We start from the raw sequence: 12714 nt of genomic DNA on the forward strand, positions 1-12714 counted from the left end.
TAAGTTTCCTGGGGAGAAATAAAACAGCAAGGGAGAAATTGAGCTGTTGTTCAAAATTATTTCACACACGACCAAAATCTTGGCTGAACTTCTTCCATCCAGTACCAGTATTTTAAATGAATTGGCTTTTAAGTATATTTCTGTTCAGGAGGAAGATAGTTTTTCCTTACTCCAAGTGAAGTTTAAAAACTCAGAGGACAAAACAATATTGGGAATATCACCAGCTTTGAGCTTTGACGTTCAATCAATACCCTGTTACTGCTACCATGCTACAAAAAGATCAGCAGGGTATGCTATATAGAAGTACAGGTTTTGTTGAACTGATGCTTCATCACCTCACTCTCCCACCATTTACTTGGGCAGCGCCTCTTGAATGGCAACTCTTTTGGAACAGGAAAGCCCAGAGGAATGATCCTCTCACTGAGAGGAGACCTTGGAGCAAATATGATTTGTCTTTATTTGACACTGACCCTCTAAGCAGTTGTTTTGAGAGGGATGGCTTTCGCAGTCCCTCAGGCAGGTAACGTTATGCTACGAGTGTGAGAGTCGTAATGGTATCCAAAGCACCGAAAGCCAAGCAGTAGCTCCAAAGATGAACTTTATTTCATTATAAAGCAGATTGTTTAGGCATTATTTCTTTTTGTGAACATCCACCGAATGACCAGCAGGTCCTGCTCCGAGGACATAGCTGCTTGATAAGAGACAGATTCCAGCACTAGACAACAAAAACACAGATGCATAGAACAAGTGCTGCTTAGACGCCGAGAGCTAAAGGTCTAAACTGCAACCAGTTCAAACAGATGATACGACCAAAAACGCAAGTACAGCTCCAGCCCAGCCAGAACTGCGTGCCCAAAAGTGGAGTCCTTTTTATTTCAAAACAAAATTTGTATTGGGCTTCCTGGAAAAACAACAACAACAAAATCCCCAAAGCAGAAGAACCACACCACGCTCCCTCCCTCTCCTTTTAAAGTCACTTCTTAACCGTCCCTTATTTCACATCAAAGTTGTGCTGTGGCATACTAGGACTTTATGAAAGACAGAAAAATTATTGGATGTAGTGCAAAATAACAATGAATGGGTGGTACTGAGCAGAGCAATTCACTTTATCCCAATACTTTTGTTCCTTTGCCAATTGTGATCCTCAGCCCAGGAGTTTCACTTTTATTGAGAGATGTATTTCCTTCCAAATTGGCAGATTTCTCACGCATTTGGTATTTGAGCTCAGTGCATTGACAAGGGCTTCTGGGTGTCATCTGTGCTCCTTGGGTACGTAACAGAGTCCCATCACACCAAGCAGAAACAGTAATTCACATACTGTCAGCCCAACATGCAAAACCGCACAGAAGGCATGTTGATGCAGGGCAGAGAAACATTCCCACATTGCAAGTCCTCACTCTGGATTCCACGGTGTCCAACACTGATTGAGGAAAAGTGTATTTACAAGACTCATACACAAGTATTTGCATTTGGTCCTAGGCACCTGATTAGTACTGACAATCTAAACCAAAATGGAAAATTAAGTATTATTCTGGTTCATTAAAGCCTTTTACTGTGACTTTTCCAATTCGAAGGTGAGGTCCTCACAAGGAGTCCCAACACCTGCTGAAAAAGTACTTTTCTATACGCCATTCATGTCCATGAGATTATAGGATGGAAAAGCCTTCTAAATAAGCAACTACAGGAGTTATCTGACAAAGGTCTCATATCTAGAACTATAGAAACAGACAAGTAACACACGTTCATTTCACACTGCTTTGCGGTAGTGAGACTCAAAATTCCCTAGATATGAGTAGTCAGATAACACCTGGAGTGCTACAAGACCAGAATTTATTATCAATGAGAGAAAATTACACTTTAGCAAAGAGCAAAAGCAGATTTGCATCTAAGCAGCCATAATATCCACTTCTTTCAGCCAGCATCAGAACTAGAAGTACTACCACTAATGGCGAGGAAAATTAGAGGGTTTTACAAAGCTGCCAGTGTGACAAAGTTTCAAAGTTGCAACTCTTAGGCACAGTCTCTGGCAGAATCTAGATTGACCTGAGTTTTCTGCTTATGGAGGAGGGATGGTGGGAAAGAACACATTCTTATCTTAAACAGAAAGTTGACAACAGTCTCAAGCCAATATTCGACATCTGACAAGGTCTAGCGTAGTAATTACAAGACAAAACATTTGGAATTAGAGATATTATTTAGTAAAAAGAAACAACTGCCTTCCAAATCTGCCATACTGAAAAAAAAAACCAAACAAACACAAAACTGAACATATTAAACACTGTTTGTGCTTGCGACCATAATTACAGAACTTGAGCATTAGAGGGAGAGATTTTTCTCACCACTACTGCAAAGGAGCTGCAAAAAACAAGTTCAATGGAAAAAAAAATCCCTTCCAAATATTCAACCCTCCCCACAATTATTTACTAGAACCTGTAAAGGCTTCAGGCATACTAAATTTGAAAGGGGCTCAAAAAAATTTCAAGATTCATTGAACTAAATCCAATTCAAAAAGCTGATTCTCCTAACACATAATTAAAAAAACAATTTTCTTAAAAAAATTTTTTTGCACATTTTTCCTCATCAATTTATAAAATGCAAACAGTATGCTAGAAAAGTTTGAACACAAGGGAATGCGCTTTGGAAACATTAAAATATGTGTTCCTATAGAATGACATTATCAAGTTTACGTTACTTCTTTTCACCTGACTGGCTATATTTTGAGAATGTTCCTCTCCTCCTTCCTGGGTCCGTGAGAAGCTAGGTTTAGAAAAGAAGAGCTCCCATACTGCCAACTTCACTCTGTTCCTTTACAAAAATTTCAAAGTACTGATAAATGATAGTGACAGCGAGCAAAATTCCAGTTCCAGACCCTATTGCCCCCAGGAAGTCTGCCAAGACAGAGAGGGCGCCAATACAGAGCCCACCAAAGGCAGCAGCTGTAGGGATGTACCTGTAAAACACAAAATGAGAACAGAAAAGGTACCATGAGAGTTTGCTCAGGATATTACGAACATACTAGGGCTAGCAATATATGGAATCTATGGGAAATACCTAGATCAGAGCCAGGTTGCTATCTAGAAAACCAATCCCACTGAGAACCTAAAGAAGACTTCAGAGATAATCTAACCAGGTTGTTTACAAACAAAAAGAAAAGAATGAAACTAGGTAAATTGAAAAAAGTCAGTGCCAGAATAAGCTCTTCTCCCATGAGTTTACCAATCCAAGATACGGAACGTGCCAGTAAAGAAATAAAAAGCTCACCCCAACAGGAGGGGAAAAAGCTAAGAAGAGAAGGTATTACAGTTTACCACGCAATTAAGCACAAAGGTTAAAGTTCATGGCTAATAGCTCAAGTCATTTGCAGACAACTGAAATCTAAAGTTACAGTAAAATTTTGGTAACACGAAGGGTGCACAGGTCCTACCCTGCCATTAGAAAGCCTAAAGACCGACCCCTGCCAACCTCTGCATCCAGTACATTTAAGTAACTACTTGGCTGCGTGAGAAGAGTACACAAGACATAACACATTAAAAAAAAATACTTGTGTGTCAGTTTCAAGGAGTAAATACCCCCAAATGCTCATTATTAACTACCCTATAAAAATGAAATAACTGTAACAAAAGGAAAATACAAGCTCCAGAATTTAAGGCACATTCTCTAATTATAAGGCAAGAATACGCTGGACTTTGCAAATCCAGTCATTAATGACAGACAATATTATGTCTCATGCATTTAACACTGAAGCTGAAAAAACATCTGTGTTCTAGGCTCAAAAGTCAAAGCAAAATTTGCAATGTTTCCCCATAACACTTTGCATATGAAATTTGCCTGTGAAATGCATAGCTCACCTGTTTAGTTCATGTACCATTGAAGTTTCTCTGTGGCCTCGCATTACCATTTGCTGTTCTTTCAATTGCTTGGCAACCTGCATTGAAGCAAGGAACAGAACAAGTTTAGTGTCATTTGCCAAGGCCATGGAAAAACAGAAGTAGGACATTTCAGTAACTGGTGCTGGCTTGGGGTTGGTTTTTTTGGGGGGGGGGTTTGGTTGTTTTTTGGGTTTTGGTTTTTTTATATTATTCATCTGAGTTTAAAACAGCCAGTTTTTACCTTCAGATAAATTGTAGTCACAGGCACTTTTCCACACTGTCAGTTATGCAAAGCTTTTTGGGTAATTCTACTTCTACTGAGAAAAAGAAACCCTGGAAATTGGTAGGCTCTCATACACAATTCAATTCCTGTTTTGCCACCTATCTTTCTCCTGGTTAGGGTTTAGTAGACGTTAGCAAAACCATCCTATGAAGTGTCTGCTCCTACATTTCAGTTTCCCACATTCAGTTGAGCTAATTATTTATGTGGGGTCATATTAGAAATTACATAACTTAGAAAGAATCTCTTCTCAAAGCATTATTCTTAAACTGGATTTCTACAGTTGCACAGGGTTACAATAGACCCCTGCAAACATTTTACTGACAACTGAGGGGAACTGAAACTCTAGCAGGAACCTTCTAAACCTGCCTGTCACTGAATCTAATGCACTGAGAAAAAACACTTCCCGATGATTAAGTTACCAGTTTTCCACTATATTGTGAACACTTAAATAATGATTTAGCAATTTTCATTCTTGACCTTGTTTACACAAACTTTAAAGAATTTTCTTCAGTATCAGGGAAGCACATTAAAGTGTTAAAAGCTGTACGTTAGTTTATACTGAAATAGAAATCTGGCTACACATGGCTGTGAGTACCTCCCTGCACGCCTGACAAGAAGCAGCTAGAGGCAAGTCCAAAACAAGAGAGTGTTCATGCTGTTACAGTAACTATGCAACTATTACATATTTGTTAAAGAATGGATTAAACCATTCCATATGGCTGCCAAACTTGATTTCCTACCCAAAACCCACACAATACAAACATACCACAATGACAACTATTTTCCATCTTGTTTTCCAATTCCAATTTCAGAATGATATAGTTGCTGAATATCAAATACCCTGTAGCAAATGGAAATTTTGACAAGCTAGGCTCAGGTACATTAATGAACTGCACTATTTTCTCTGTTATCAGCGCTGTCAAGTTAAAAATAACAGTATCTGGTTAATCTTCCCCAAAGAGAAATGAAGAACTCTCTACGCCAGACGTGGATATTCAAGTTTTACCTGCAAGCTCTTAGGTGGCACCTGCCTACCTGTCGTGGTTTGGGCCAGACTGGCCAATGAAACAGACAACAGATGCTCTCCCCAACCTCTTAATTAGTTAGAAGATGCTTAGCTGGAAAGCAAAATTACTGAACAGGAAATCAATTCTGTTTTACCTCAAACCAGGACATCTGCACACAGTGCATCTGTCATTTGGCACTGAAAGAGTTTCTGCCTTTCCTGTTACCTTGCCTCCCCTCACACTGATCAGATGTTACAGAGAAATGTTCAAAGTTTCCTAATGCCAATGAAAGCAATTATTTGGGTTTTGTTGGTTTTTAAAAAGCAGTAAAGAAGACAGGGGGAAAATTACCCCCATTCTGCCTGTATCCTCCCCTCTTAAAAAAAAGAGGACAAAAATTCTCATTTTTAAAAGCTCTTTGTGAACCAGAATCAAAGTCACTGTTTATACAAATGGTAAATGTTACAACAAGATTACCAGTATAACAGCTATTTCAGAACTCAGTGAGTCTTATTCTTACAACAGCCCATCTGTTTTCATCATGTAAGCTTACATAGTTATCATTTCAAACTTACATCTTTGGCAGAGGAGCCAGAGACTTCAATCCATGTCTTGGAGAAGAAAGCACAGGACCCCAACATAAATACAATATAAACAACTGCATGGACGGGATCTTCTAACACTGAAGAGAAAGATTCTGGAGGTGACAGATAATAACAAAGTCCACCAACTGGATAAGCACGAGCAGGGCCTCCAGAGGACGTGTCCTAGAAGAAAGAAGCAAGCAGTCACCAACTTTCTCACCATCTCTTAGCCATGAAGTTAAGGCTGGGTTTATACCACCTTCATGTCACTGTATCGTTACAGCTACAGCATCACACAAAGATTTGACTTTACTACCATGAGCTGTTTCTGAAGGGGAAATGGAATTAAGGAACAGCAAAAATACCCAGGACGGCAAAGAGCAGCCCAGGGTAAATGGTAAATGGAGACCTAACATCTACACTCATCGCAGCAGGTCTCATACTCCACCATTAAATTTAAATAAATTACTAATTTAGGAGTCTCAGCATACACAACCACCTGTAAAAGTGTGCCTTAATAGGGACCATCTCTTCAACCATGCATTTAATGGTGCGCTTATAGAGCTGTATGCAAGACTAGAAGGAATACTCACAGACCAAGTGCCCAGCAGGCTGACCAGTAAGTTGCCACTGAAGCGAGCAGAAAGCATCTGGGAGATGACGTACAAGTTTGACACCAGGGCTGACTGCAGAATAATGGGAATGTTGGAAGTATAAAACAGCTTGATCGGGTAGGTGTTGTACTGGCCACGGTAGCGAGCAGATTTGATAGGAAGATCCACTCTGAAGCCCTGAAAAGTTTTCAGAAGAAAGTCCCCCATTATATCTTGACACAAACCCATACCATAGGTCACAAATTACAAGTGTAAAGCCTTGACAGCAACAGGAAAAAACTGCAATCATTTTGTGCAAATACACATATTCTACCCAGAGGACTATCCATGTAAACACTCTGCAAAGGGCCTGGAAGCTTGCAGGGCTGCCTAACAGACACATATAAGCAGGTAAGACAGACATAGACATGGGAAGGAATGTGAAGTTTCAAGAAAACTAAACACAGTGTCCAGGAAAAGAAACATTAACTTTCTATATTCTCCAGCAGTTTGCTGCAACAAACAGTAAGAGACATACAGGCTTAAAGACTTCAAAGTATTTTCCAGCAAAAAGCAATAGCATTTGGGTTAGGCAATATTACATGTACACATTCATCTATTTGGTTTTTTTCCCCAAAGACCAAAGTAGGTCAAGTCTTTTGTGTGGTTACAGTAAGCGTGGAAACTGCTTAAGAGAAGCTAATGCTAAATGAACACATTTGCAGGTGTTGCAGGTATAAAAACAAGCCTTCTGAAGGCGCTAGAAAGTGAAAATACAACTTCCTGCAGAAGGAAGCAGATTATAGATCTAATTCCACACAAAAAGTTTTACAGTCCTCTTTAATCCAACTGACCTGGAAATAAATTACAATAGCAAAGACAAAGATGGTGGCAATCAGATTCATAAGGTTGGGGAGATTCTGACGGTAAAAGGCCTCACGAAGAGCTCTGACTTTGTCTGTACGAGTAGCCAGCAGATGGAACAGAGCAATGATGGCTCCCTCAAATTCCATGCCTTGGAAATGAAAAGAAAAACAAAATTAGGCGTGCTGTGATTATCTCCAATCCTCAGTGCTCTGTCTCGTTAGGTGTACTTCTGAACTACAGGATTCAGAGTAAGATTTCTCCAAGTCTTTTTCATCTTGAGCATACTCTCAGAATTTTATTACTGCCATCTTTCACATCAGCTGTTATTTCCAACACTTTTTTTTTTTCTTTTTTCAAATCTCCCTGTAGTGGCCTAGAAACTAAATAAAAACCCAACAATCAAATGGGCAGCAACTGTAATAGAAGAGCAGCCTACCAGTATCAGGGTTTAATGGAGGCAAAGTAAGAAATTCAAGTTGAGGAAATATCTTGTGAGATACTGCAAAATTCAAAAGAAGTGCCTTTGTACTTGCACCTTGCATAGAAGCACTTGTTGTACTGACAAGATTCACTGCATAGCTCAGATGCCAGTAACAGCATTTGCTATTTAAGTTAATACACTGCAAAGAAAAGATTTTGCCTTTTTGTACAAAATTAAGACTTCTCTAAACCTGACATTTTAATATATTAAATTATTATTGTACTATTCTATATAAAAATGCAAAGACTTTGCATTTTAAAAGGGGGGAAGCTGCTTGTATTTTTATGTTTCATTTGATAAAATAATTCAATCCTAATGCAAATAAAGAAAATGGCCTGTGCCATATTACCTCGTCCCGTGTTCACTGTGGTGGGACTGAACGCCTTCCACACGATTGTCTCACAGATGTTGGTAGCAATGAAGAGAGAGATGCCAGAACCAAGACCATATCCTTTCTGTAGGAGCTCATCCAACAGCAGAACTATCAATCCAGCAACAAAAAGCTACAGTAAAAATAAGAAATAAAACATTAGTCCCATCCCTTTTTGATTTTTGTTATTAAAAGAAAAGGAAAGACTATCCATCTCTCTCTCTCTAGAGATATATATAGATACATAAGAAAGCAGGCACACTTTGATCTTTTTCCTCTGCATGTGGGGCAGGCAGTCCATTAGGTTGGATTTTTGATTATTTCAGAGGGAGAATAAGTAGAAAGGACGAGAAATTACCTGAATTGTGATAAGCAAGCAGATGCCAGCACCCATCTCAGATGGGTCTCCATACATTCCAGTCATGACATAAACAATGGACTGTCCAATGGTAATGATCATTCCAAACACTGCAGAATAAAAAAAAAAAAGGTATTTGTTCTGGAGATTTATGTCAGTGGGCAATTAAGGGAAATATAAATCACCTCTTTGTAGAGAAATTTGGGGAAGAATACAAAAGTCATGGGACATTAAAATTCAAGGGCAAATTAAATTTGTTGTCTGAAATCTCACACTGAAAATACAAACACACACAGACACTTGAGAAACAAATACACTTAGAAGCCAGTGGTTTTGGTTACTGAAAATTTATTTAGGTATTGAAAACTCTGAGGGTGTTAAGATATTACCTGAGTAACTTACGGGGTTTTTTTTTCCAGTAAAAAGATCAGGAAGCAGCATGTATAGCACAAATTAGCTATTCAATTTTTTCTAAAAGCCGTTTATCATGTGAGCACAGAGATCTCTTATTGCTGAGAAAGAACCATGCTTGAAATTGCAAGGTAAAAACTACAACAAACATCTTAATATTATCTTTTTTAAGTTAACACTGAGCAACACAGTTTAAAGACTGGGTCCCCGCAGACTATGCATTGCTTCATTTATCCAATGAGATTTCAGAAGCATTGCCAATTGCTGACACTTTTCCTTTACAATCCTATCTGACTTTTAACAGTTAACAAGCCAGAGAGCCATCAGTGAAAGACTGATGAAGTACAGAAAGCTGTAGTACAACATGAAGACACAGCATGACAGAAACCCATGTATCTGACTCCAACATTCATCACCTGGTCAGTTTATACCTTCTATTGTTAGGGTTAGATACCATAAAACATCAGCCATTAATACCAGCTGTTACTTACATTTTTGGGCTCCATTGAAGAGAGCTCTGTCCTTTGGGGTGTCACCAACTTCAATTATTTTGGCACCTGCCAAGAGCTGCATGATGAGCCCAGAAGTGACAATGGGTGAAATGCCCAGCTCCATCAACGTACCTGCCGAACACAGGAAGCACGATGAAAGAAAATAACAGGGTGTACCATACCCAGGCACCTTTGAAGTTCAAAGTTAGGTTTTTCCACCTTCTGCGTAAAAAACTCCAAATCTCCATAGATGTAAATGGTTTTCAATGATAAGAGAAGCTTGTTAAAACTCAGTCTGATAAGCTACTGAGAATTACTGCATTACTTAAGAGCTACGTTCACTGAAAAAGGAATTTTGCTGTCAGGAACAGCTTTAGTTTATGTAAAATATTAGAGTGCAACATAAGAACAAGTACAAAAATGTTTTGGTCCAAGTTAAAAAATTTGCTCTTAAAAGACTGACCATACCTCTATTTGATGCCAAAATCACTCTCATCCAGTAAAAAGGATCTGCTGAGTCTGATGACATGATACCAAACAAGGGAATCTGAATTTCCAGCCAACAGAGGAAAACAGGATTAAATTAGAGACTTCGTAACATCCTTTAACCATTTCAGCTCTTCCTTAAAAGCAAGGGAAAGAAACATACCTGGCAGCATACTAAGAAGATGAAGAGTGTGATAGCTGTCCATAGTACCTTTTCCTTAAACTGAATCTAAAGGGGGAAAAAAACACCAAACCAATAAACCCAACAACAACCAAAAATTATAAAGCTGTCAAGATGACAAGATCTGGTCACTCCAGGAAACTTTCACAGTATCTAAAGTAAACTTGATTTTCTTGTGAAGGGACAAAGTACAGGGCATCCTAAAGAAAATAACTCACTCCTCATCCCTTTTATACTATATAACGCCAAGGAAAATGATAAAGCTTTATTGAAACCTTAATTCCAATAAACATGCTTACACCAATGGAAAGTAATTCTAGTACTTCCACAGAAATAAATCTTACATTTTCGCAAAAACAAGCTTCTGGTAAAAATGAAAATACAGGAAAGCTTATCTTCTTAAATAATCTTAGAACTTTGGAAGCAAAGATTTTCAAGTTGCTATTTTAAACTACTCTAGTTTACACTCTAATATGTACTGCTTTCAAGGTGTCATTGCTACAATTATGGAATAACCACATCTACATTTACTAGCAAATATATCTTTGTACAACCCTATCCGCAGCATGCGATGTACCAGACAAGCACTTCACTAAAAACAATGTTGCCTAGAACTGCCATTCTCCCAACAAGAAAAAAAATCCACATGCCACACATGTAAACTAAGCTGTAAACATTTTATAGTACACAAATACAGATATATGAAGAAAATTTTATTAACTTACTTTCCGTTCTGGCTTTTGGATTTCAGGCAAGATAACACAGAAGGGCTTGATTACTTCAAGAAATTTTACTGCAAGGAAATTAGTTAAAAGACAAAGTGAACACGCAGATGAAGAGAAAAGGTCAAGTAAAACTGAATTTGGACACATACTTCATATATTAGAAGTCCCAGTTACAGACAAAGGTTCGTTGGGGATTTTTTTTTTAATTAAATTATCTATTTTAAATCCAACTCACTAGCTGACCCTCTGTATAAGTGCAATATGGAGTGGAAACAGAAAAAAAAAAAGTCAAGCATTTTCTCCTTTTACTGAGTAAGTGGACAGCACAAAAAAAATTCACAATTATTTTGCATGAGTTTATCAATACCCTTGAACTTTTATTTCATAATAGCACCTCCTCTAGCCTGATATTTGAGAAATACAATACCCAAGATAATTTTAAGTCACGGTTTACTTTTGGGCCATATACCTCAAGAGTTCCTACACACTGTTCATAAACAATTTAAGCTACTTTACAGAATGTTTCATGTAAAGATCTCCTTCCAGTCAAAAGGACAGACATATCCTTACATTAGAAAAATTCAGTCTTAGAAAAATTCTCAGTCTTAGAAAAAGCATACAAAAGAAAAGAGTATCTGCAAAGTCACAAATCCTCCTATGAGTAGACAGATGTGATTTTAACAGTTAATGCTAAACTTCCTATGACAAATCTAAGACTGCACACATATTTTGGACAGATTTGAATTAAGAAATTTACGAAGATGGAGAAGGACTGAAACTACTGGTGGCTTTCCACTGCTTTGCTGAAGGCAGCCACTTCAGTGTCAATTTTGTCCATAAAATGCTTTATTTCATTTCAAACGATTAAGTGCTTAAAAAGTTACAGTGGATTGGTGTTTTAAACTTAAACCAAACCGTGATTCTCTCTTGCATCTACAATAATACGCAGATTGACTAAGACACTTTTCAAGCAGCTTTTCCTCGAGGCAGCAGACTCTAAAGACCTCCATTCCCTCGGATTCATTCTGGACTGCAGATCGCCGTTGAGAGTTTACTCTGACAACGCCATTGATTTTTTTTATTTTTTTTTTTGGCTCAAAGCGCTACGGCCAACGTGACAGCCGGTCTCTCCCAGCCGCGGTACGGGGACGGAGGGGATGGATTGTGCCCGCCCGGCGGAGCGGCCCGGCCACCGGGTACCACAGAGCAAGCTCCCTTGGCTAGGAACAGCTGCCATAACCAGGAAATGGGTCTTTCAGCGTGACGGGGGTGGGGGGAAATAATGCAGAGGGAGCCTACAAACCAGAGTAAAGGGAAATGGGCGCGGGCCACGGAGGGAGGCCCCGGGCCCAGGCTGGGGGGCGGCGGGCAGGGCTCGCCTCAGAGGGGCTCCCGTGCGACGGGCCCGTCCCGAGGTGCCTGTGAGAGGAGAGCGGGTGGCCCAGCCGCGGCCCTCGGCCGGCACGCACCCCGCAGAAACCCCGCTCCCTTCCCTTCCCCACCCCTCCCTTGCCGCCGCCCGGCCGAGGCGCCCCGGTACTCACTGCCCATGGCGGCCGCCGGACGGGAGCAGCGAGCGAGCGGCGGCGGCGGCCTCGGAGAGACACGTCAGGGGGTGATGCCGGCCGCCCCCTTCCGCTTCCTGCCACGCGCCGGGCGCCACTGCGCAGGCGCTGTCGGCCGCTCCGCCCTCCCAAGCACCCACGGCGAAGCGCCTACAACTCCCGTCATGCACTGCTGCCGGAGGTACACGCACCCTCCAGGCAGGGCGGAGGCCTCCTGATGCTTATTGGCTCCCTGCGGGCCCATACAACCAATCATGACGCGATGGCGCGCGGGTTGCTGGGATTTGTAGTCTTAGTGACCCCCCCGGCCGCCATCTTAATGGGGCGGAGGGCTGGCACGTGGGGAAGGCTACGGGGAGGGGATGGGGTCGTCGGTTGTTTTGAGGAACGCGTGTGTTAGCGACCTGAAATCGTAACGTTGGTTTGCGAGAATTCGACAGATA

The 12714-nt window shown here is 40.4% G+C and overlaps 1 protein-coding gene across 1 annotated transcript; it reads right to left on the minus strand.

The window, feature by feature from the left end:
- Window positions 1–580: 580 nt before the first annotated feature.
- On the minus strand, window positions 581–12361 carry SEC61A1 (Sec61 translocon alpha 1 subunit). Its single transcript, XM_014943243.1, has 12 exons — window positions 12251–12361; window positions 10707–10774; window positions 9964–10029; window positions 9783–9861; window positions 9315–9446; window positions 8413–8522; window positions 8034–8187; window positions 7191–7351; window positions 6337–6534; window positions 5735–5926; window positions 3849–3925; window positions 581–2950 (listed from the first exon to the last, which is right to left on the minus strand). The coding sequence occupies exons 1-12, from the start codon at window positions 12255–12257 to the stop codon at window positions 2764–2766; spliced, it is 1431 nt and encodes a 476-aa protein (XP_014798729.1). The 5' UTR covers window positions 12258–12361; the 3' UTR covers window positions 581–2763.
- Window positions 12362–12714: the final 353 nt, after the last annotated feature.

This window comes from Calidris pugnax, unplaced genomic scaffold (genome assembly GCF_001431845.1).
Source record: "Calidris pugnax isolate Ruff unplaced genomic scaffold, ASM143184v1 scaffold128, whole genome shotgun sequence".
Classification (NCBI taxonomy): Eukaryota; Metazoa; Chordata; class Aves; order Charadriiformes; family Scolopacidae; genus Calidris; species Calidris pugnax.